Source organism: Gallinula chloropus (assembly GCF_964237585.1).
Source record: "Gallinula chloropus genome assembly, chromosome: 1".
NCBI classification, from domain to species: Eukaryota; Metazoa; Chordata; class Aves; order Gruiformes; family Rallidae; genus Gallinula; species Gallinula chloropus.
The window spans coordinates 203,127,402-203,153,722 of record NC_140085.1 but is presented as its reverse complement, the minus strand read 5'-3'; the positions used below and the strand labels follow the sequence as shown (position 1 = coordinate 203,153,722).

At 39.8% G+C, this 26,321-nt stretch overlaps 2 protein-coding genes across 2 annotated transcripts in view; one reads left to right on the top strand and one right to left on the bottom strand.

The window, feature by feature from the left end:
• The window catches only part of CEP126 (centrosomal protein 126), a gene marked incomplete at both ends in the record, with an annotated part of 30,100 nt that extends 23,403 nt beyond the window's left edge, over positions 1-6,697 (bottom strand). Inside the window, 2 exons of the mRNA XM_084260112.1 lie at positions 6,275-6,359; positions 6,691-6,697. Coding sequence (XP_084116238.1) covers positions 6,275-6,359; positions 6,691-6,697 — 92 coding nt within the window. The remainder of the gene's footprint in view (positions 1-6,274; positions 6,360-6,690) is intronic.
• A 4,617-nt stretch (positions 6,698-11,314) lies between these two features.
• On the top strand, positions 11,315-23,568 carry ANGPTL5 (angiopoietin like 5; the record flags this gene model as incomplete). Its single annotated transcript, XM_084275809.1, has 8 exons — positions 11,315-11,413; positions 13,141-13,288; positions 14,221-14,324; positions 14,890-14,983; positions 15,861-15,961; positions 20,706-20,826; positions 21,850-22,035; positions 23,249-23,568. The coding sequence occupies 8 exons, from the start codon at positions 11,315-11,317 to the stop codon at positions 23,566-23,568; spliced, it is 1,173 nt and encodes a 390-aa protein (XP_084131935.1).
• Positions 23,569-26,321: the final 2,753 nt, after the last annotated feature.

Genomic DNA, 26,321 nt, shown 5'->3' with positions numbered 1-26,321 from the left:
AGTTCAATAAGATAACAAAGGAAGAGAGTAATAATAATAATAATAATAATAATAATGAGTAATGCACAAATACAATTGCTCACCACATGTAAAAGGAAAATAAAACAATCTGATGCCCAGTCTGTTTCTGAGCTGTGAATAAGCCTTCTGGCTTGCTTCCCCAGTTACATCCAGAGCATGGCATTGCATGGCAGAAAATATCCCTTTGGCCAGCCTGGGTCAGCTGTCCTGGCCATGCTCTCCCGTCTTCTTCTGCACCTGGCAGGGTGTGAGAAGCTGAAAAGTCCTTGACTTAGTGTAGACACCACAACTACCTAGCAACAATTGAAAACATCAGTGTGTTATCAATGTTATTCTCATGCTAAATCCAAACCACAGCTCTGTAACGGCTACTAGAAAGGAACTTAACTCTATCTCAGCCAAAATCACAACAGTGTCCACTCCTTATTCCATACCATCTACATCATGTCCAGGTCTTATACTTCCCAATACATTCCAATTCCCTTTCCGTCTTTGATATGTACACACAGATATAATTCCCTCATTCTACAGGCCATCCCTCTAAAATGTCCATTGAGTTCAGTTAGTCTGTGACTTTCAGGATCCTTCTGTCATAACAGTCTCTCAGGGCAAGGGAGATGATGTGTCATGTTGGATTGTCACATATTGCATCCGGAGCTTGTAGTTGGCATGTATCTGGCATGGTCTCAAGGAACCCTGAGGAAGTTGCTGGGTGTTCATTGTTCTGGTTTCATCACTCTGCACCTTAATTGGTTTCATGAAAGTTCATTATTCAATAGTCTGGGTGATTCTTAGTGTTGTTATGGCATACTGAGATCACAGTGGTGATGACATGCAATAGTATGTAGCAATCGACATAATAAAATTTAATTCATTGACTATTCTCACAAAAAAACAGTTGCCTTGGGGTATTATGTGGAACTGCCCCATCCTGCCACATTACTCCCCACATACACACAGGTCCTCGAGCAAAAGAAATACCATTTGCCTTTGCCTGAGGCAGGAGTAAACCAGACTCTGTCTCTTATGTGCACTGCAGGAACTTTATCTCCTTCTGCAGTATGTAAAAGTTTTGATTGGGCAGGGCCGGCTCCATTAGTAGACCCCCTCGTGCTAACTAACCAGCTGGGCTTTGCTAAGTGCATATCCAAATGTTCGAAGGTCCCACCACCCACTGCTCTCAGTGTAATTTTTAGCAGCCCATTGTGTTGTTTGATCTTGCCAGAGTGAGTGATACACCCACTCAATTCCATACTCTTTGGCCCAGGTGTCTATGAGATTGTTCCAGAAATGACTCACATGGTCTCGCTCAGTTCTTTCTGGGGTGCCATGTCAGACTTGTTTTCCATGTCCCAGGATAGTATTCCAGGCAGTGGCATGGGGCACAGGATATGTTTCCAGCCATTGTAAGCATATAGCATCTGCCTTGGCAGGTTTGTGGGAGTGTGATGTAATCAGTCTGCCAGGCCTCTCCATATTTATATTTCAGCCATCGTCCTCCATACTACAGAGGCTTTAACCCACTGCTGAGCTCATCTGATTGCAGTACATTACACATTCATGGGCAACCTGTGAGATAACATCCATGGTCAAGTCTACCCCTCGATCACGAGCTCATCTGCATGTTGCATCTCTTCCCTGATGGCCTGAGGCGTCATGTGCCCAACAAGCTATAAATAAGTCACCCTTATGTTGCCAGTCAAGATCTACCCAGGCCACTCCAATCCAAGCAGCCTGATCCATCTGCTGGTTGTTTTGATGTTCCTCTCTGGCCTGACTCTTGGGTACATCGGCACCTATGTGACTCTCTAGCTGGGCAGCAATATTTTTACCACTCTGTGGCAGCCCAGATGGATTTTCCTCTTCACTGCCAGCTGCTCTGCTTCCACTGCTGTATCCACCCTCACTGGGCATTTGTCACCATCCATGAGTCAGTACAGAGGTAGAGCATTGGCCACTTTTCTCTTTTGGCAATGTCCAGAGGTAGCTGGATGGCTTTCACCTCTGCAAACTGGCTCGATTCACCTTCTCCTTCAGTGGCTTCTGCAACTCATTGTGTAGCACTTCATACAATAGCCTTCCACCTCTGATGCTTTCCCACAAAGTAACAGGACCCATCAGTGAACAGAGCATATTGTTTCTCATTTTCTGCTAGTTTATTATACAACATGGCCTTTTAGGCATGTCAACTCCTCTTCTGGTGATATTCCAAAAGTCTTCAGCTTTTTGCCAGTTCAATTCCAGAATTCCTGGGCGATTGGGTTTTCCTATTCAAGCCCACTGTATGATCAGTGCAACTCACTCCATGTAGCATCAGTCACATGATGTGTAGAGGGGACCCTCCTGTTGAATGTCCACAACTTCCCAGCACTGGCAGTCAGGGTGCCAGGAGGAGCTGGGCTTTGGTTCCAATCACTTCTGAAGCAGCTCAGACCCCTTCATGTGCTGCCAGTACCTCTTTTTCAGTTGGAGTGTAGTGGGACGATATGGAATGCTATGAAATGAACCTTTTGATAAGGAGTTGATACTGTTAATTGATTGCCATGTCATGTTTGCAAACCAGTGTACAACAACTTTAAAACTGAGGTAGGAGGGTGCTTGTCAAGAGAAATCCCATCCAAAACCCCTTTCATGGGCAAGCAGGAAGCACACTGTATATCCTTAAAGGGATCTGCAGAGGTTGTCCATAAATTTATTTTTGTTTAAGGGGGATACTTGCCAGGACCATAGGGATGCATATTAAATCTATTCCCTCATCTTCTCTGATTATCATAGAGGCTTCAAAGGACTGACTCTTATAATGCCATAAGGGCTTACAGAGAGTGGTCCTCCAAAATGCCCTGAAGGTTCACAGGAGGACTGCCCATGCTGTTCACCAGTTGTTACACTCTAAATATTATTTATGGGCAAAATGTAAGCACACTTTATATATAACCAAGAATTTTTTTCATTAGCATAATTAAAATCTTAAGAGTCTAATTACTATAAATCCAGATATAATTGTCACAAAATATACAATTAGAATACAGAGAAAGCTGCAGTAACAGTGATAAGACAGCTTTAACTGTTTTTCACACAGAGTTTCTACCCCTTGTCCTGATGCTCACACTTTAATTGCTCTTCTGTGTCCCAAGGCTGGTTGTTTCATTCTGGTGGTCCTGGGGTGTTACAGTGAGCTGTCTGGATCTGGAGCCCTTTCACCAGCAGCAATATGATTCTCATGTTAGTGCTTTCTTCTTCCTCAGGATTGACTTGGAATCATTTTTATATTTGCTAAGATGCTTTTAGACCTTTGTTCTTTCTTCTTTGCTCTTCAGCTTCACAGTATTGACAAATATTTCATACGTGGTGCCTTTTACATACATTACATACAATTTCTTTGTTCTCTGTAAACTCTAAAGCCAGACCTAGGTTTGCATTTCTTTAACTGAGTATTGTCGAGTTGTTTATGGCCATGGAGTCTCCAGTGCCAAGCCTGTGTGCCATCTCTTATCACCCTCTGCCTGTATTCCTCTACGGCACATGCAGCACCTCTGGTTCTTAAGGCATCTGCTGTCATACCAGGGCTGTATTTCCCTATACTCCATCATTGTGTTAGAGTCATAAATATCACATTCTACATAGAATAACTGCTTGTCACTGCCATCCATATAAAACTATAGTCAGACCATAAAAAGATAAACAGAGGCAAAATAAATTAATAATATAATAATATTAATAATAAATTAACTGACCAGACACCTGGTCAGTTAGAGAAATTGCTGTTGCAGCTAAATCAAGCAAAACAAAGCTGTGGGCAGGTCAAGAAAAGTTCAGAGAGGGCAAGCTTAGCAAGCATCAGTCCTGAGCCCTTGCAAATTCAGAGCAATCCTGTGGCCCATTACCAGGAATGGCAATACTGGATTACAAGTCTATGCAGTTACAGTGACCACTGCTTCTCATGGTTTCATTCTGATGTAGAAAGCAATACTATATTCTCAACACTTTGCTGTCTGTACCAAGTGCTACCATTTTTCTCCCATTTCTGGCACCAGACTGCTTTTTACTCTGCATCAACACCACTGATGAACAATTCAAAAAGCTTTTATTAAATAATCAATGATAATCAGCCAGTAGGTGGAGCACAAAGCTTGTGCATATGTTGAAAATAAACTATTTTGGAATAAAAAAACAGCAGTAATGTGAATAGATTAGAAAATGGTATAATCTGAGAAAGTGTTTCCTTCCCCAATTACAACAGATGGATCAACTATTCAGATTTCAAGGTAATTCAAAATGCTGAACCAAGATAGCTGACTGCAAGGTTTATTTAAAAATGCACATAAACCAGCTGCATTTCCAGAATGAACCAACTACCCACAGCCAGTAACATCACAGTAAAATGAGATACACATTTTGCATGCAGCAGTGACAGTGGGATGGCTGCAAATCAGCAACTGGTATTTAAAAAGGACTGTGGTATACAAACACAAAATATGACATCCTATTCATTTACATCAAAGAGGTGTTTATTCAGTAGCTCTGCTGTCCAGAATACTGTTATTTAAACAAAATATCTGTCAGATACTGCCCCTGAGCATATTTAATTCTTAATCTGATTCTGAAATTGTAAAACAGCAGTGCCAAGAATAACTTCTGATATGTGCCTGTAAGCCCTGTCAGGGAGAATTTAGGGGGCTGCCAGGTGAAAATGTGGACCTTATGTGGAGGTCATACTACCCTTGAGAAACCATCATAGCCAACACCTTTACATATGTTACAAAGCTAATGGATCTTGGCTCTTAGAGAGATTTGAGCCATGATCTGATGGCTGATCCATGAGAAGAGAAATAATTTTCTACCTGCATAGCTGTCAGGAAAAAAAAAAATCAATTTCAAGGAACTTTTTATTTCCAAATTACTTTCCTCTGCATATGCAATGACACTTAATTTTGAATTATACTCCACACCTTACTGATACTGTATGCACTTGGTACCTTTCTAACATTAAACAACTAAGTCCTTTTCAGTTATTAGGGGAAGACTTGTCACCACAATACTATCATTTGAACTGCTTATGATGCTTACAGTTATGTCACTCTCAATTACAATGAATGGAAACAATTCCATTATCAGTCTTACAAATACCATACCTAATTTTTTAACTGGCTCACCTGAGTAACTTGGATTGATACTGAGTTTCTTAAGGCTGCAATGAAACTCATATGGGAATGTATTTATGTATCAAAGAGTGGTAGTTTAACTACACCCATCTATTATAAATACGGAGGTTGTCTGGCATTTGTTTTTATATTGGGGTATAATATTTCCAGACCAGTAATACAATAAACAGTGCTCATCTGAGAGGCATAGTGTTCCAGTGGTTGTGTTCCAGAAAACTAAGTAAGATATTTAATCTTTCAGCTGAGACTCAGTTTATTATCTACAGAGGTTGTGGGTCGCACACTGTCTTTAGTCACTCCCAGGTGATTACAGTTCCTCTTCCATTTTTCTTTATATTTCAAAACATACACTGACAGGACATACTGTCAAGCTAAATGGCAGTATAAACAACATCCACAGCCTCTCTTGTGAGTTATCAACACCCTTCAATAAGTGACCATGGTACAACAGAAATAATCTGATATGGGAACTGTGGGGATGAGCGTTAACTCACATTAACTGAATATTTCATGACTTTGCATTGTCATGTATGCAGAAAGGCAGAATATTCAAAGCTCCATTTAAAATGTCAATGCAGAATAACTTTATTATAAATATAATCTTGGACTAGAAAGACTTTTGAGTTGTGTTTAGTGGGAAATGGGAGCACAAAGCCACACCATGTAGGAGAGGCTGTGCAGATGGAAAAACATACACTTCAGAAGGCAATGACAACTGCCTTCCTGCTGACCAGTATGGTACATCTGAATGCATTCTTCACACAGCCACTGAAGGTAATAAAAAACAGAACAGTACTAGAAATGCAGATCCATGAAAGGAAAGTGCTTCTTACCTTTACTTTGCACTATAAAAGGTGACCATAGTGAGTTTCCAAAAAGTAGTAACTCAGAATATTAGGGATTTTTTTTAGTATTTTATTTGTCCTACAGCAAGAAACCAGACTGGTGAAACTTTCCAGCCTCCTAGATTCATCTTGAACAAAACAGTGAGGCTATTTATCTATGTGAATGTGCAAACAGAAATATATTGACCTTTTACAAGGTTTTCAATCTTTTTACAATCTCCAACCAAAGGAACCCTGGTTACTTACCTCATTCTTCTGCTTGTCTCTATTAAATATTTCTGTGCCCTACTCCGACACATTTTTTGGTCTTCTTTCAGCGCCTGACGTTCTTCTTCAATATCACAGGCAAAATGAAACGTTAAAGCTCTGTCACTAGCACTGTGTTAAGGACAGTGGAAACCCCACCAAACAGCTCATTAACAGGCTAATGCCTGTGTGACTAACTTTACATACCTTTTAAAGAAAGAACAAACTTTATGAACGAGATACAAAATACTGACATGCTTTCTGACTGACTATACAATAGTTGGTCCCACAAATGTATATTATGGTCACACCTAACTTTATCCACAAAATAATGTAATTGCATTTTACTGTTTATAGTCATTTTGGTAGAGGATTTGCACTCATCTTCCATGGCATCAGCAAATGAAAAGACTCACCTCTCATTATGTCTATTGGGAGATACATCTTTCTGTCATTGTCTAAATACGTAACACATGGAAACATTTATCACAGGGAAAAACAGTTTCAATAGTAAAAACATTTTACTATAGGAAAAATAGATAAAAACAGCCCCCCCCCCCAATCTAAAGAACTGTTTGCACTGAAATTCATTAATATAGCCAGATTAAAGCTCTCCACAGAGTGAGGTAAAAGCTCTCTGCAGTGCAAGGCCAGCCCTGCCTCACTTCGTGATTTAAATAGCACTGTACAGGTGCAGCTCAGAGCTTGCACCTGCATTTCTTACTGCTTGAATTCAAGAAAGTAAGGATGGGAAATACAACTCCCAGGGGCAGTATCTCCCTCCAAGAGGGAAAACAAGAAGCCACCGCAGGAGCCTGAGAAGCAAACTTCTCTGCACCGCTTTAAACCACTCAACGAACAAGCTATTTTCATGCCGCCCCTGAGGCGGCCGCTGACGGGGGCAGGGCGGGGCTTTGCCCCTACCCACCGCCCCTGCCCCACCGCCCCCGCGCCCCACACGGGCCCCGCCACCCCGCGGCCCCGTTTCCCCTTCGCAGGGCGCAGGAGGACCCCCGCCAACCCTGCCTCTCCGCGGGGAAGCCATTCCCGAGACGGGCCGCCTCAGGGCCGCCCCGCGGACCGCCTCGCCACTCGGCCCGACAGCCCGCCCCAGCCCCTCGCCCGATAGACGGAAGGATACACAGGAGCGCGCCTCCTCTCACCCGAGCAGGCCTGCAGGCCGCCGGGGATGTTTTGGCCCCACGCCGCCCCACCGCCCTTCACGCCGGGCGCCATTCAGCATTCCTTATACCGGACTGCGCCGCGGTCAGTACCGGCCGCCGAACGCTCCTCAGCTCAGACCGGCCGCTACCGTAGCAACAAGAGACGCGGTGTCCTTCGCAACGGGGCGGGGCCGCGGCTGAGTGGAGCAGGGGAGCGGCTGAGGGGAGCTGGGGAGCGGCTCAGGGGCTGGCGGACCGCGGGCCAGGGCCGAGGCGATGGCGGGGAAGCGGCGGTCTGTCTCTCTCTGCCTTTAGTAGCCTTCAAACCAGGCGAGAGGGGCGGGGGCCCGGGCAGATGGGGCTCAGCAAGCACCTCTCCGGCCCGGGGCCGGGCCGGCCTCGGAGGTCTGCGGCTGTGTTGAAGCCAGCCTTGGGCACCTCGCCTCTTCAGGGACACCGCTGCCGCACTCCGTGCCTAGGCACGGTGCTTGGTGCTTGCCTCTCACCGGCCCTTCTGTCCTCCTTGCGCTTCTGTGCATAACGGGCCGTTTTTTAAAAAACAACCTGGTACCCGGACAAACCCATTTCTCCTGAGTTTTGCAGGGCCCCTTGAGCCCATTTGCTGCTTACGGGCTTGCAGAGCTCCGCAGATACCTCTTGCATCCATCAACCATAAAGACCTGGAGCGAGGTGATTCTTTTTAACCACAGTGTGCAGAAATCGCAATGCAAAACCAATACATTTTTATACAAAAATATAACAAACTAAATAAATAAAGTTAAAGGAAAGAGTAATTCGTTCTTAAGACTGAAAAACTCAGTGTTTTTCTTTTTTTTCTGGGCAAAGCAGAGTGCGTTTTTTTGGGATGCCGCCATGTCTCGGATGAGTTGTCAGCAGAAGGCTAAATACCTTGGTGATTTCCTGGCGAGACAGCCCTTGGCTGTTGTGTTTGAGCTTAAACCAATTCTTTGCTTTTTTCAGCGTGCAGCTGTTCTATGTCTTTGACTAGGAGGGTAAAAATAGTATTTGGTGTTTGTAAAATACTTTTTGCCACAGAACTCCCTGGGTATTTGAAGCACAGCTTGTGAGGTAGGTGTTACTATTACCGTTTTACACTCAGGACCAGTGATGCCCAGCTTGCCAAATATGCTTAAGATGTATAATATCCATTACCACAGTTGAGAACATGACCCTAAAATGGAAGTCTTTCATCTCTAGTTGAGAATACCAGCCCCAAAGTCACCACCTCTTCTGAAGCCTTCTGTGTTGGAGGTAGAAGACTGGTTGTCACTTTTCTACCATGTGCTTTTCAACCTATGTACACTTTTAAAAGCCCGGTTTGCCCTGTAAAATGCAGTGTTTCATTTTGGATGAAGAAGAATCCTTTATCAATATGGAGGGCTGAGTTACCCAAACAGGACCAAAGCAGAGCTGAGAAAGAGCTGCAGAATTTGACCCATCACACCTAGGAAGATTCAAGTTGATGGCCAACTTATGCTGGCAGAATTTGATCTGCTTTAGACTTACTGCAAATTTGGATCTTACACAGTGCAATGCAAAGCTTCACCTCAGATACCATCTGAAATTTAGAATTAAGAACGGTGTTTCTCATCCTTCTGTTTTTCCCTTTTTTTTACACAGAATCACAGAATGGTCGGGGTTGGAAGGGACCTCTCAAGAGTATCTAGACCAACCCTCTGCTAAAACAGCATCACCTACAGCAGGTTGCACAAGATTGTGTCCAGGCAGGTTTTTAATATCTCCAGAGGATGAGACTCCACAACTGCTGTGGGCAGCCTGTCGCAGAGCTCTTCCACCCTCAATTTCTCATATTAAGGTAGAACTTTGTATTCTGATTTGTGCCTGTTGTCCCTTGTCCTGTCTCTGGGCTTCACTGGAAAGAGTCTGGCCCCATCCTCTAGACATCTGCCCTTTAGATATTTATAAGTGTTGATAAGTTTCCCTTTTTTACTCCTTCACAGCCCTTCTTTAAGGTTATTAGGTGTTTCTCCTGGTGAGCAAACTCAGGTGTTCAGACTGTGGGATGAGAGGGCAACTAGCTGAGGACTGTGTGATTACTCTGGGACAGCAAGCAGCCTGACCCCGAGTGGTTACCATATGAAAGGTCCCACTCTGGCAGCAGATTTTAAAGAAGTTACATAACTTTTACTGTGGTCTAGTGACTGATACTCCAGTGAAGGATAAACATCAGCTCTTAAATCTTTGTGGGATAGATTCTGAGTTTATTATAAATCTTATTTCAAGGCTTGAGCAGAAACACATTTTTTTTCCCTTCTCGTTCCAGGGATGATTAATGTGCTAATGCCTGTTTGCCCTTCAAGTTTCAAGTTAACTGTCTAGGTGACTGCACGGGAGGAGTTCAGTCAAGGTTCTGGCCATTTTAATAATTTCTTCCTGAAACTTGTCTCCTCTTCCAATTTTTGTGTATAGGAAGAAGAAAAAAAGCTGTTTTCCCCTTAATGTCATATACAGATAGCTATGAAAATGTTTTCACCTGTGATGCAGGATCACAACCCACATCTTTTTAAGAAAGGATCTACTGGTGCACGAGTTAAGTATCTAGGAGAACTATGGTGTGCCATGCAGAACCTTTAGAACAAAGTAAAAATCTGATTTTGAGAGAACCTGAAGAAGTGAATTTGTTAAAAATTTCTCAGGCAGTTGAATGTGCTCCTCTCAAGAAGTGGCCATGTGCAGGTGCTTAGCACCCGTAGCTTTTAATTTAGAAAGAAAACATTGGATTTAAAAATGGCTTAAAATCTGGACTTAAAAATGTATGAACCCCCCCTTTCCCAACCGCTTTCAAATCTCAAATCCAAAAGATATTTCCAGTATATTTCCAGTTGTTTACAGCTTTGGATGCAGATGGAGATGAACTACAGTACTGATATAAATTTGGAACATGGGCTATACTGGTGGAAGGTGATGTTGAACACTGTGTTCTGATGATCCTTTAGGCAGTGGATGTCCCAGCAGAATGCTAGAAGCAGAGGCTTCATTTATTTGGCCAGACATTTTAAATTCTCTAATGTGCACGCAGAGTTGAAAATCTGCTGGACCTTTATGAACTTTCCAAACAATATGCTTTTTGGTTAAAATGTCAGATCCAGTTTTTTAAGATACAAAGATAGTACAATATAGCTTGGATTAAATCACTGTTGACTACATTTAATCTTTTTCAGGACATTCTCTTGTACTTTGACATTTTTCAGCAGTAAAAATTACTGTATTTGAGTAATTGTCCTCCCCTTAATATTTTTGTTACTAAGGATGGGCTACCAGTGAGGACAAGAGATGTGATTGTCCTCCCAGTAAACAATTTTCAGTGTAACATAAAGTATTATTTTAAAGTAATTTTTTTATTTGTATTTAGAATTTGCTTCTAAGTCATATTCTAAAATTGCTTCCACCAACTATTCTAGTGCACTATCACATCACCCATGTAAATGCTTTCATTTTAAAGATAAAAAACTTCTTTAAAAGATGAAAACATCAGTTAACTCTTGTTCTTTCCAGTAGCTCAGACTACTCAATACCAAATATATACCAATATTCTAAACCAGTATGTTGGCAAACCTGTCACAGTTTTATTGCAATTAAAATCTATTTGTTTGATGTGTCATGTAAAGGTGAATAAGCAGTCATTGCTCTCAGGATACAAGCAGAAGTATATAAGATCTACCGTGCAACTGAAATGTGGTTTATTAGATCCAGGCATGAAAAGAGTGGTGTGTTGGCTGCTCTCTGGGCTGTGCTGTAGACATTCCCAAATAGTTAGCTCAGGACTTCACAGTGTACAATCCTTTCCACGGAAATTTGAAGCCCGTCAAAACCTTTGCATTTCTTCAAGGAGAAGATGAACTGCTGTAGGGTAACTTCACTGGTGTGTCTCAGTATTTTTCTGTTCAGTTTAGGAGAGGCTGCTGTAAGTAATGTCCAGCCTTGTTCATCTAAGGTAAGACTTTCAATTACTTTGCTTAGATAATATAATGAATGCAGCTGATTTCTCAGAAAAGCGTTGGATATTTTTAAAATCTAGATTGCTTTGTTCAGGATAGATACAAAAATACAGAAGAATCTGGTATTTTCAGTTGGAGGGAAAAAAGCTACACTGAAATTGTAGGAGTTCAGTATATTAGAACATTTTTGTCTTAATGTCCTCATCACAGCTCAGTTGTTAGGCCATATTTTTAATCTCATCTGCCTGACTGTAAATGCAGAGTAACTATTGTTTTTGGCAGAGCTGCAGTTTTTGCTTGAATTGCTGAGGTCAGATTTAATTGCCTGTTTCGTGTTGGCTTTTGTTAAAAATAAATATTGATTAAAAATATTTGCTTGACAGTAATTGAACATCTGGTGAGCGGCTGTGATAAAGCCCTGGAACAAACCATAACTTCAAGTCATCTATTTATAAGTTTCAAGTGATCTATGTATTTCTTCCTTTATTTTATGTGTATTTCAAAATTTAAGAAGCATATTCTTTTACTTCTTTAACATTTATCTCCAGGTACTTTGTGATTAATGTAATGCAATTACATTAAATAATTCATAAAACTTTTTTATATAAAAAAATAAAATCTTCTTGTTCAATGTTTTATGTAATTTTTACTTTTACTTTTAAATAGAAAAATACAGGAAAAAACCCTATTTTGTGCTTTGCCAGTTTACTGCCAATACCAGAATGGGAAACCTGAACCATGAAAGGAGAACAATTATGTTGATGATTTATTCAAGCCTAAAAAATGTCTTTGTTTTCATTGAAATCTTTAAGTTTCCGAGGGTGTTATTTACATTTGAAAATGGAGTATATGAACACACTGCAATGCTTTGCCAAGACAATGGAATCTAGAAACAAAGACTCAAATGAAAATAACATTTCTTAGTCTTTTTACAATGACTCATACTTAAGGAATTACTTTCAGCATTTCCTTAAGTGATGAGTCAGAGGCTTTCCCTTATTTTATGTCAAATGGCTCCATGGAAGAAAAAAAATATGAAAATATTATCTTAAAAGAACATTAATAGGTGTAACTACTTTTATCAATGCTTTTGTTACTATTTCAGATAACCATGTGCCTGTGAATTGTATCCCTTTATTCTTTCCTCTATAAGAGCATTTAAAATATTATTTTGGTGTTGGGTTTGTCTGCAGATCTGCTTGGGACTGGTTGTGTGCCTAGATTGGTAACTTGTGCAAGTATTTCCACTATCAGAGTCTAAGTAATTAATTTAGGGGCTTTGAAGAGTGAAAGTGTTTTGCTTATATGTGGTAAATCCAAGAGCCTGCTCCTTTCCAGTGAAAATACTGATCTAGCACTTGAGATGTCTCTGGACTGTGGTGATTCCTAACATGTGAGCTTCTTAAATGCCAGATTTGCAAGTTCTTGCCTCCCCTTCATAGTGCTCTCAGGTAGAACACTTTACCAGAAATGTTGGTGGTATTTTTTAAATTTATATAAGTTATTCTTTATGTCTGATACTCTCCTCTTGTGAGGTATGGCTAAGCAGAAGACACTTAACTGGCCTTTGTCTCAGCTCTGTCAATTACCACTTGATAAAGCTTTACAAACCCAGGGTTTGTAGGAAGATCCAGCGAGTAATCTACTTCATTTTGGCAGACTGAACTATTCTATATATGCTTTATGATCAATTCATTTCCCCCTCCATTGTTTGGTACAACAGGGCACAAGGAATGTTGGAGCTGTGGAGGAACCGCTCAAGGCAGAAGAGAAAAATAAATCTGCAGATATTTCAAAGCAAAAAAAACAATGCCTTGTACCATGTGATGTTCAAGCTAAAATTTTACGAGAGGAAAAACATTACATGTGCAGTATGTATTCATAAAGAATCCTCTCAGCGACAAGCTATGCGATGCCACGCTACGCAATCCTCTGCTATGCTATGCTATGCTGTGCTAATTTATTTTTCAATCTTCTTGAGCACATGTGACAGCCTCTGACTCTGCTGCCCTGGCTGAATAGTGTTCAGAAAATCGGGGGTGCTGTATTTTTAGGGTGCAGTTGGTGTGACAGTATAACGATGCAAGGCTCTCTTCATAATCATTGGTGAGGACAGGAAAATCCAGAGAGCAATTCAGCCCAGAGGAGGAGTAGGGTGTCCGTCCCTCATTTAAACATCATGGTTGGGTGTGTGGGAGTTAGTTAAGTGGGAGGAAGTCTATATTTCAGTTTACCTTTTATAGATGCCTGTACCTTTTATAGATAACCTGTGTTCTCTGCCTTGACAAACTACACAGCAAATGATGTCATCAGCCTCAGAAAAATCTGTATGTTCTTGTATGTTTTTTAATATGTATTTATTAATTACCAAAAAGTTTAATTTTTGTATTTCTGGCATTTTTGCCTCCGTTTTGGCAAAAAACAGGAGCATGAGTAAAGAGCAGAGTGAATGAGTAAATGCAGGATGAGAAGAAACATTATGTATTTCTCTTTTATCATATGCATTTGTATTTCTGTAGTAGCCATCAACTGGTTCTCCAGGTTGCCCAAGGATAAGATGAAATTCTTCAAAATCTTAAGAAGACCCATCTTTTCTTAAGATGTCCTCACTGCAACCAGTGAGGCTGAGATACTTAGCATCTTTGGCTTTAATCTGCGGTCTCTGTACTACTTTAATTTCACTTTTAGGTACCCTCAGATTAAAAAAACTTCAATATTCACTGAGATATCATAAAGTCATTATTGAATCAACAATATTTCCAGACTTATGATAACGAAGTGGGCAAACATATTTCTTTTAAAGGAAATTTGCAGAACTCTCTTGTTGAATACTCAAGAAGTACAAAAAAGCTGGTAAGAAACATGATGGATGATCAACAGTCTTCTTTGGATTACCTCTCTAATCAGGTACTCTTTTCTTCACCATAGAGATTTTTATTTATTATTTAGTACTATGGGTATTGTCTCACTGAAGAAAATGAAGCATTTATATTCTCATTGAAACTGTAGAATTGCAGTCCCTTGTGCCTTGGGTAAGGCGTGAGTTCCATTTGTAGGAGGAGTGATGTGAACCATCTGGTCCCTCACTTACTCGCCTACGTGGCAAGCAGGGCCAGTGTGGAACCACCCCTCCACATCAGTTCCTATCTGCAGTCCTGTCACATTTGGCTATGTTACGTATCACGTTATCATTAACTCTGACAGTAGTGCACAGGCACCGTGCACTCAATACAGGTAAAAGCCTTAAACAAAATGAAGGGCTTCTCTTAAATTAAACATAATCGTGCCCAAGAATGATTTTTTTTACCCAAAAAGTAAAAAAAAAAAATGGACCAATTAACCTAATGAAGGTATGAATCAATGATACATCACAAAACTTAAGATTGTATTTCCTACAAGTCAAAAAGAACAATTTTAGAATGTGAAATACCTCACTGAAACCTATTTAAAGGCCTTGTATTTGAATTTGCAGTTAAATGAGCTCATGAACAGACTACTTCTTTTGAACACAGAAGTGTTGAGAAAGCATTTGGATCCCCTTCCTTACAAAGCGGTTCAGTCTCATGGTAAGTGTTTTCCGCATTTAGTTTTGACCTCTTCCCTTTTTATCTTTGCATCTTCACAAAGAACTAATTAAAGCAAAGGTAAAACAATTGGAACATTTATAGCATTTATTCAGTGTTAGTGTGCACATATAAAGTGTGGACAATTTGTGAACTGTTTAAGAATGTCATCATAAAGACTCTGTTAAATCATTTGCAGCCAGTAATTCTGGACATCCTGTTCGTAAGCTGTCTGATGTTGCTAAATGGCACTTTCTTTTGTAATGAAATAAAGTGTGCTCAGCATTGGCAATAGCCTTCCTGAAATGAGATGGGAGTCACTTGTACACTGGGTAATCTTTTTTGTAGTGTCCATCCTTACTAAAGGAAACTACCTCTAAGCAGTCCTACTGGCCACAGAAACCACTCACTTGAGTGCGTGCAACACAAACCTGGCTTAACACTTAAAAGCAAAGGGCTTTTAATGTATACCTCATGTGATAAATGCTTTTACAAGTAGAAATACAAATGTTTGCAGGGAAAAGGCATCCTTCCCCAGATAATATGTCTTTTTACTCAGTACAAGTATTACTCATATAAAATATGTAAAATAAGACCCAGATGCATAATTTTTAATTTCTGTATCATACTTGTTAAGATTAGAAGGGAAGTTTTCTATACACTATAACTGGCATTTCTTTCTGAGCTTAATGGAATTTAGAGAATTTTCATTTATAAGGTAAATTAATGATGAAACATGATTTTAAAGTCTGCATGACAAGAAAAGGCTTTTTGCGATCACTCATACGTTGCCAAGGAAATTAATACTCTGTGCTTCAGCTGTATTTGGGTTTTTTAACACATTTTACTAAGGAACTTCATAAAATACTTTCTTTTCTAGGGTTGGATTGCACTCATATTAAAGATACCATTGGTTCAGTTTCAAAAACTCCAACTGGTCTCTACATTATCCATCCAGAAGGATCAAATTATCCTTTTGAGGTAATAAATTTATCTCTCAGGATAGTCACAATTTATGCACTTAGAAATATATTTAATAGATTTAAAGTGTTTCCTGTGACAGTTTCTCAACAGTTGAATAAGAAATATATTAAATCATCCAAATGTGTTTGCAATTACTATAATTTTGATGAGTTTCTCACTTTCTACAAAGAAATTTAATCTCTGTCATAAGATCCAATCATCAATTTTCATATACAGAGAAAAATGTACCAAAGTGGAAAACCTGAGATATTTTCCAGCACTTCTTTTGGACATTGAGAAGTGCTGTTCTTCTCTGTTTTAGAGATGGAGAGCTGAGGAGCCAAGTGATCAATCCATTTGACTCCTAAAATTTGACCTTTGGCTTTTTGCGTTCCTCTGTTGGATGGCTATATTGTTGGCTTTGGGACATGACACCATTGCTGCCTATAGCTTTGACCATGATATTGTATAGGCATCTAAATATAGATGCTGATGGACATTACCTTGAGGAGTAGGTGCCTAACTCTTGTCTGATCGTCATTATAATTCAGTCTTAAGGCAGAGGAGCATCTACATTTTTAGTTTACATACCTAGTTTAAAGGATATACATTCTTAAGACAAAAAAGGATGAAATTCAGCATGAACTGCAGTAGTCATGCTTCCTACCGCCACCTGCATTTTCTGTAATTGCTCAGAGTTAGAGTGCTCATCTGGGAGAAGAGAATTTCGGGTTAATTTCCTCAGGGCCAGGGTATCAGATCCATGCAAACACAAGGAATATTTCGTTTTGCCTATTTATTTCCATTTCAGGCTCTTCCACTTAGGGATGTCCTTACACTAGTGGGAAGACAGATAACGTCACTTTCAAGCCTTTAGTTTTGTGGTATAAGCTGGAGGTATTAGTTTTTGGAGAAAAAATGTGGAGTTTAAGCCAGCTAAGAAATAGAAAAAATTAGTATCTAACTTTATAGTCTTCCTTTAAATATAACAAAGGAAAGACAAATCCCTTTATCTCTAGCCAACTGAAACCTACAAAATGCTACAAAAAAAAAAAAAAGAGTTCAAACTGGTTATGAAAAGCCTTCAGAAGTATGCTGGGATCTCATGAAAAAAATTAACCTGGTTCTGCAGACCCCTGACAGAAAAAACTGTCATTCTCTCTATACAGTGCAGCAAGGACGGGCAAAAGACCCATAACTCATTGGCAGGTTCCTTCCAGGTCAAAGACAGGTAGAAGTGTTCACAGAACAACCATATTTATAGTATGAAGAAAATGTCTGTCTGCCTCACCCCAGGATGAACCACAGCACAGAATACATCTGCTTCAGAATTTCTTCTGGATTGAGGGTTATTCCACTGAGGAAGCATTCATACCTCACCCAGATTTCTTTTCCTGAGAGATGGTATGACAAATCTATCCGAGAAAAGTGATTTCTCAGTTCACTTACAGCTTTTGGCAAATAAATCTGAAAGTATAAAGTTCCTTTCACTTCAAAAGTATTTTAACACTTTTCCACATTTAAGCTTACTGTCAGAATCTGAGCCATAGTTATGTGAATTGAAAGGTTCCTTAAGGAGAACAAGAAACAAAAGGAAAAATAATCATAATTTGATTTAAAAGCACAAGGTAACAATGATTCATGAGCAGAAGCATCTGCACTCATTAAATAAATATCTCATTTCTTGCTTGGTAGGTGTCAAACAGAATGGAAAAGGTAGTGCCAAAAAGTTATCAGAGAAAATTATCTAAAATATGTGTGTTCCATAAAAATGTTTTTTTTTTAAGGAAAACTGTTTAATGCAAATAATTCCATGTGTTGAAGCATAAAAAGGGGACAAGAGAAATGACAGATGAATAAAGAAATAAACAAGAAATGGTAATGCATTTTAAGGGGCTAATAGCTGACAGCTCTGGAAGTTCTGTAGACTGGCAGAATAAGAAAAATCCAGAGAGGCAGAAAACCATAGTAAGAAACAAAAAAAAACCAGCAAACAAAGGCAGCATGAAATGATTTATTTCAATTAGGATCCTTTCAGCAATAAGCTGCCCTTTACATGTAACGGAAACTAAACCAAAATGTCTTTAGAATCATTTGCATAGAAGTATCAGATAAATGAAAAAAGTGACATAGACAACTTGATCCAGTTCTCATGTTTTCACATGTCAATCCTCATGTTTTCAAAAGCAAGTGTGGATTTTGATGCTTAACTAGGCCGAATTAAAACCTGAATTCTAGGAGCTTTAGGAATATCCAGTTTCAGTGGTATTGGCATGTTCTTGTCATCTCAGAAAATTAGTCCCAAACGGGCTTTTGTCTGAGCTTTCAAATACGAACCAAGTAAAACCAATTTCTCTTCTGGAAAATTGAATCATGATCACATTTTTCAATGAATAAATTTAGATCAATGATATTTCTAAGGTGGGTCAGACAAACTAAACAGCTTTTTGGATTATGCTTCTTAAACACACTAAAGGTAGAAAGGGAAAAAATATTCAGTAGAAGCATCCTCCTGCTCATTTAATTTAAATTGTACGTGGCACAGTCACGTCCCTGATACCTTGCATGATATGAAACAGAGAACAAGCTGTAAAGTGGATTAACTTTCATCAGAAAAGAAAATTGCATCATTTCCAGCATATAAAAGATTAAGAAACTACACAGCAATGACTGTTTTTTGTATATCTGTCTCATATTTCTACTTGTCTGGTGTCTGTGTTGGTGCCACATCTAATTGGCTGGTGACCTTTCATGTAGAACCAAATCTCCTTCTGAAAATTATCAACACTCCCATTGAAGTTTTCAGCAAGTGGGATCCTCCTTGTATTTCTGAATCATAGCAAGAGGAGTAGCCAAGCATGCAGTCTTCTTCTCAAGACAGTAGATGAGACAGCAGGATTATTTTTAATGAGTTTTAGGTATCTGCATCTAAATATTCATTTTAGAATCTTCTGTGTTTCTTCTTATTCCAGTCCTACCCTCCTTGGGTGACTGAAATAAGCATGTGTTTTTCCAGGGAATAAAGCCCATAGTTTTCTATCATGGACATGACCATTCAGTATTTGTGTGGCAAAGATTGCTCAAAGCAGCCAGTGGCATTGGTCACCCGAAGAGCTAAGATTCCCTAGGTTGCATTAGATCACATTGCAGCTCTGTCCTGTTGCTTTCTTGTCATTCATAGAGAAGGTATTGTTAAGTCACAGAGGTTTTGAATATGAAGTTTATGTGTTCATGACAAGGAGCAAGTGTCTGGTTTTGTGAAAAGTAGCTGGCTGGTTCAGGCAATGAGGGTGCAATGTACAAAGCTTAGACTGGCACAATTGTTTTTGAGGGCTAAACTGACTTCTGTCTAGAATCTATTTTTACCAACTGGCTAAGATTGCACATCTTGTTTTTCTGAAGCATATTCCATTGTGTACGTTCCCTGTAAGATGAACAAAAAATTCCTACTTCATCACTTGTGCATCTGCATACTGCTATGATTTACTGACAGCCAACATCATATTCTGACCTTGCTTTGGTTATCACAAGTAGATTAATGGCTTCATAGCTATAAGCATTTTCTAGGTTAATTTCCCTGATATTACTCACACTGGGAGACACTTAAAAATGAGCCTCTGTTTTTAAACACTTAAGTGTAGTATCCCCTAGAACTACTTTGAACAGCTTAGGTGGTGCAGTTCTAAACATGTGATATGCAGCTTTCTACACCAGGATGCCCAGATTTTCTAATCCCTGCTGGAACTAGTCAAGTTTTCCTCAAGACACACCTGGAAAATCCCCAGAAGGACCCGGATACATTCCACTTAACTTTAGGCACTTAGCTGAAATCCCTACGGAGCAGCCAAGGGTCTGTGTAGAGTGGAGGTGACTGACATCTCCAAAAGGCAATTCCTGTCTTGGTTTCCCAGAGCCAGACTATGAATGTGCATTTCTTTGTATAAGGGGAGACAAGGGCAATAAGATGATTAGCTTAGGGAACTCAATTACATGTCTAAGGTTAAATGGGCTAAGGAGAACATGTGCCACATAATGTGGTATTCCATAGCAGAGCAGAGGGTAGCTGGACCATTGCCACTTGACATGCCGTTGGGGACACAGTTGAGCAAAGTCATGAAGACGCATCATCTGAGAGTTGATCTTATGTATTCAGTGGGACTTCTCAGTTGCAGGCTGTTAAATGTTCTCATTGGGACTTCCCTGGATTTGGGGCTCCTTGTTATGTAGAGTTTTCTATGGCTAAAGCATATCTTATTATATAGTGGGTTGTCACTATCACTTTTTCCATTTCCTTGCCTTTACGGAGAACTCTACATTTCTCCAGCATCACAAACAGTATTTCTGGGGAAGAAGGTGTGATGGTGAGAGGAAACACATTAGAAGTTGCATCTGTTTTGCTTTGCTGAAATAAAGATATATTCACTGTTAGTGCCTGTATCTGTAATATTTTGTAAAATTAATACATGACTTTGTGCTATTCCTAATACACAGCAATATTTGTCAAAGTTAATTTGTTATATCTGATATAAGCAGACATTTGCACCCAACAGTTTCTACTGGTTGAGTAAATATCCAAATCAAGTGGTCCTACAAGAATAAAGAAAATATTGCAGCTTCATTTTTTATTTTCTTTGAGCTTTTTGTTAAGACATTTGAAAGGTGTGTTGCTTAGAAAAATTCTGAATAGTTCACCTTTATTTAATTAAAATGTCTTCATAACAGGTGCTTCAATAATGCTTAATCCTATCTATATCTATTTTAGGTTTTGTGTGACATGGATTTTCAAGGAGGTGGATGGACTGTGGTTCAGAAAAGAACTGATGGAATCATTCCATTTCAGAGAACGTGGTCTGAATATATGGAGGGTTTTGGTGACCTTTCTGGTACTAATTTTAGATAATGTAAAGTCCTTTGGACGCACTGTTTCTGCTGTCTTTATGTGAGCTACATGCAACTAACTCGTGTGAGACTTAGTTCTTGGTGTTTTAAGTCTTATTTAGAATTAAGAGTTTTATTTCATCAAAAGTATTGTGTGATCTTCTCAATAATGATCATCATCCTGCTAGAATCTTTAGCCATTTCTCATACGCAGTGTAACAAGAGGTAATTAAAATGTGATATTTTCTTCCTGAAATACTGTATAAATTGCACTTCTCTTTTTTTCAAATTAAAAATAAAAACAACTTAGTTGGTCCTAATAAATTTTTAAAAAAATTCCATTAAAGCAGAGAAAGATGAGTAAATCTCACCATAGGGCATGCAAAGTTAGAAACAGAATGGCAGTATTTCAGTAGCTAATACCAACACAACTTTGATACTATTTTTTACTGCCACCTTTCATCCAGGAAATCTAAAAGCAGTTGCTTTTTCAGGAGTTTATGGGGACACAGAAGCACACAACTTTTCAACTATACAAAAACACACAGCTTGTATGGCTCAGCCTTTCATTGAAAAAGTGTGATTTACAGAGGCAGCAAATCTCAAGCACAGGGTTTGAATGTGGTTGCATTTCATAGAATGCTAACATTTGTAATTTCTCAGTATTGCCCTTAGGAATGCTACTGAATTCTGTTGAATCAAGTGGATCTTTAGCACATCCAGTTTTTGTGGTCTCTTAAGTTACACTGACAATGAGTGCTTCCAAGTTATTATGTGGACAATTTTCTATAAATGTCAGAGAGAAAAAAGATGATGTGCAGACAGGAATTCTTTCCATGGATTTCCCAAAGAAGTAGGAAGATTACTCTGTACCTTTATTAGTCTTTCAAAGGAATATAAGTCTATCATCCAACTTTTATTATACTTGGTTGAGGAAGAAAAGCAGAGAAACTAGGAGAATCCATTTTTTTCTTTTACATTTTTCCTTGCTAGAAATTTATTGACTCTATATTATATTTCTGGTTTAGGGGAATTTTGGCTTGGACTGAAGAAGATTTTTCACATAGTAAATCAAAAAGCCACTAGTTTCAGTCTTTATGTGGATTTGGAATCAGAAAATGACAAGCATGCCTATGCATCATATGATGGATTTTGGATAGAGGATGAAGCATGTTCTTTTAAGATCCATTTGGGGCGTTATTCAGGAAACGCTGGTAAGAAGCTCTTTAAAGGATTCAAAGAAAGCTGCTCCCTTTCTTAGTGGGAAAAAATGCATTTGACAGAGTAATACTTAAGATAACTTTAACAATGTTTATTTCCTAACCGTATTTCTCTATTTGGTGCTTAATTAACACTTACACAGTAAATGCTTAATGATGTGGTGCCGGTTATGCCAGCATTGATCTTTTCATAGTAAGAAACAATTTTTTCTATGGCTTCAAGGTCTTTAATGGAATGATTTGCTGAACATTCTAATAAAGAAAATGAATAAAGAAAATAAAGGAACTTTAATGGATTCAAGTCCACAGAATATATATACACACACAAACACATATATATATATAAAATAAATAAGGGATTTTGTGTGTGTTTGTGTGTATCTATCTAGTGGTCCAAATCTTTAGATGTCCAATTACCTCATCCCAAATTTGCTGGTATTAGTAGAAATTTTTCTGATGTTGCTTTGGTTAGTCTGGAAGTGCACAGACAGCATCGTACAAAGGACAGAGAAAGAAACCGACTGGAACACATCAGGCCTACGGTCTGTAACACGTATGGGCTGATATATAGACACAAATAAATTTACAGTTCCAGCCCTCCCTTAACGTCATAGCTGTACCAATTGTCAAAGGTTTCTGTGAAGTATTGCACCATGTCTTACTGCTTTTTTCTGCATATTTACCATATGCAAGAATGTTCCTTATCGCCAACGTAATAGTTACTCGCTACAAGTGTTGGTGCTTTACTCTACCTGCACTTGTAAGAAACATTATTTCTTAAGTAAGAAGACAGAACCTTTGTGTTTTAGCAATTCCATTTTATCTCATGACTCACTCTGGGGCTTTGGGCACATCACTGGAAAATCTGAAGTTAACAATGCTTTTTGTTTCTTTTATCTTTTCTTCCACTGTCTTTGAGGACAGAAGCCTTTACCTTCATTGCTGGTGTGTGTCACTAAAAGCAACAACAATATAAAGACATTTCACTGAATTTCAACTTCTTCCATACTTCTCAGTATTTGACACTTTTTCTTTCCTATGCATTTAACACATTGCCAGCTCATTATTTGGTGCTCTTGAGCTGCTTTTGAAGAAATCTATTTTTCTAATAAATTCAGAAAAGCTTGTGAGGTGTGCAACAAGTAAGCAATGTTATGTTTCTCCATGAAGAACTCTTTTATCCTTCTGCTTTATCTGTTGTTCTTAGGTGATGCATTTAGAGGACACAGAAAAGAAGATAACCAGAATTCAATGCCTTTTAGCACATTTGATGTTGATAATGATGGATGCAGGCCGATGTGCACTATCAAAGAACAGCCTGTAAAGAGCTGCAGTAACTTCAGTGATAACACTGGATGGTGGTTCAACCAGTGTGGCCTTGCAAATCTTAATGGTGTTCATCGCTACACAGGTAGATTTCTTGCAACTGGGATTCACTGGGATACATGGACAATGAACAATAAACCAGTCAAAATTAAATCAGCTTCAATGAAAATTCGGAGAACCTATGACCCCTATTTCCATTAACCTATGAAACCAGAAATGTATGTCTTCTTGCAGTTATGTGGAATAATGTATCACAGCATCATAAATAACTTTCATTTTCACTTGAACGGTTCAGTCTTAAAACTTTGTGTTTCCATAATACAGTTACTGATTTTTATGATGAAATGTCAGCATTTAGAGTGTTTTTTCACTTGAGTAAGAAGGCCCTGAGAAGAATAGGGTTTTCAGAAGAAGGATGAAGCTTAGTTTGTCAGCTTTTATTCAACTGCCTCTTACACAGTCTCAGAGTCAGTGGAAAAGTAATAAAAAGAAGTGTAATACTGACATTTGAATGTGTTTTTTCTGTGCTCTCTACATATCTGAATTGCCAAGAAATTTCAGCACATTTTCTTTTAAAAAGCCATATACCTATAGTTATGTTTTGGAAAGTTACCTTTTCTTCACCTTAGGACAATTTTCCAGAATCAGCTCTTCCTTCTATAGTCCTTATCAGGCAAGGCAATACCGACATTTCAACACATACGTAAGGTTCTGTATACTCTCAGGGCCTGATTTTTGTACAGGTAAGGTAGATACTGACATGCAAGAACAAAGGTCTGTTTTGTATTTAATTTTCACAGAAATGTATTTCATAATCAGACTTTTATTCTACCATTGTCTATTTCACAGTTCATTACACATGAATGCTTTTTTTCCAAAGAAAATGTGTAACATTTAATGTAATATTTTGAGTTTTAGTTTTTGGATATATGGGTCTGATCTTTTGTTTTTCATTCTTACTGGAATTCACTTTGTGAATGATCATGTTGTGATGAACAAACTGAGCTGAGTTGTATAAGTACATTTTAAATTGTGTGAATTGTTTGTATTTCTGTTACTAAAAATAATGCCAATAGACCAGTGAATATTATCAGTTCAGCAGTGTTTGTAGAACCTAGAACCCATTCTGTAGCAACTAGGCATGGCATTTCTTACCTCTGTTTGAGTAGAATCATAGAATCCTGAAGGTTGGAAGAAACCTCCAAGATCATCTAGTCCAACTGCCCCCCTACCACCTAGACTACTCACTAAACCATGTCCCTAAGTACCTCATCCAACCTTCCCTTGAACACCCCAAGGGATGATGACTCCACTACCTCTCTGGGCAACCAGTTCCAATGCTAACCACTCTTTCTGAGAAGAAATTTCTCCTATTTTCTAACTTTAACCTCCCCTAATGCAACTTGGACCCATTTCCCTTTGTCCTATCTCTACTTACCTGCGAGAAGAGAGTGACCCCCAGCTCACCACAACCTCCTTTCAGGTAGATATAGAGACCAATAAAGTCTCCCCTGAGCCTCCTTTTCTCCAGGCTGAACAGTCTCTGTTCCCTGAGCCGCTCTTCATAAAAATTTGTGTTCCAGACCCTTCACCAGCTTCGTTTTCCTTCTCTGGACACACTCCAGGGCCTCGATGTCTTTCTTGTAGTGAGGGGCCCAGAAGCTCACAGTACTTGAGGTGCGGCCTCACCAGTGCTGAGTACAGGGTGATGGTCACCTCCCTGGTGCTGCTGACTATGTTATTCCTGATACAGGCCAGGATGCCGTTGGCCTTCTTGACCACCTGGGTACACTGCTGTTCACGTTCAGCCAGCTGTCAACCAACATCCCCAGGGCCTATTCAGCTTTCCAGTCACCCTGCCCCAAGCCTGTAGCCTTGCTTGGGGTTATTGTGACCAAAGTGCAATACCTGGCACCTCACTGTTGTAGTTTTGCATGGCTAGGTTCTGTGAAGGAGGGGGAGCTGCAGGGGTGGCTTCTGCAAGAAACAGCGAGAAGCTCTCAGCAAGGCTGAAGAGCAAACACCAGCCAGCTCAAGGCTGAAGTCGTTGCTGACCAAGGCCGAACCCATCAGCAATGGTCACAGTGCCTCTGGGAATCATGTTTAGGACAAACAAAACCCGAAAGCAGCCGCTTTCTGCCACCAGAGAAGGGAGTGAGAAGATGTAAGAAATTGTGCAGACACCAAGGCCAGAGTAGAAGTGGGGGCATTAGGGGGGGAATGAGGTGCTTCAGGCACCAGAGAGAAAGATTCCCCTGCAGCCCACGGAGAAACCCATGGTGGAGCAGGTGTCCCTCTGCAGCCCATGGAAAAGGCCGGGTCCCCACCTGCAGCCCATAGAAAGGCACCACGCTAGAGCAGGTGGAAACATACAGGAGATGCTGTGACCCGCATTGGAGCAAGCCCCTGCCAGTACTTGTGGCCCATGGAGAGAGACAGAGACACAGACATGAGCAAGAGAGAGATATGTGCACTGGAGCAGGTTTGCTGGTGGGGGAGAGGCTTGTGACTCTGGCAGGGAGACCAGGCTGGGGCAGTCTGGGCTTGAGAGACTGACAGACATTCCATGATTCTATGACTGCACCCCATGGAAGTGACCCACGCTGGGGCAGCTGGTGAAGAGCTGAAGCTCTGTGGGAAAGGACTCATGTTGGAGAAGTTCATGAAGGACTGTCTCCTGTGGCTGGGACTCCATGGTGCAGCAGGGGAAAGGTTTCCTTCTTAGCCCCGCCGGCTAAGAAGGAAAACAACTTGTGACAAACTGACCAAAACCCCCATCCCTGCTAAGAAGGGAGGGTTGGGGGGGAAGTGTTTTAAGACCGGCTCGCGCTTCTCATTACACGACTCTGGTGTCACTGGCTGTGCAGGGCAGTGTCATAAATTGGAGAGTTTTCTTTCCTTTATTCTTTGTTGAGTCTCTTTTGCCCATGCCAGTCATTGCAGAATGATCTCTC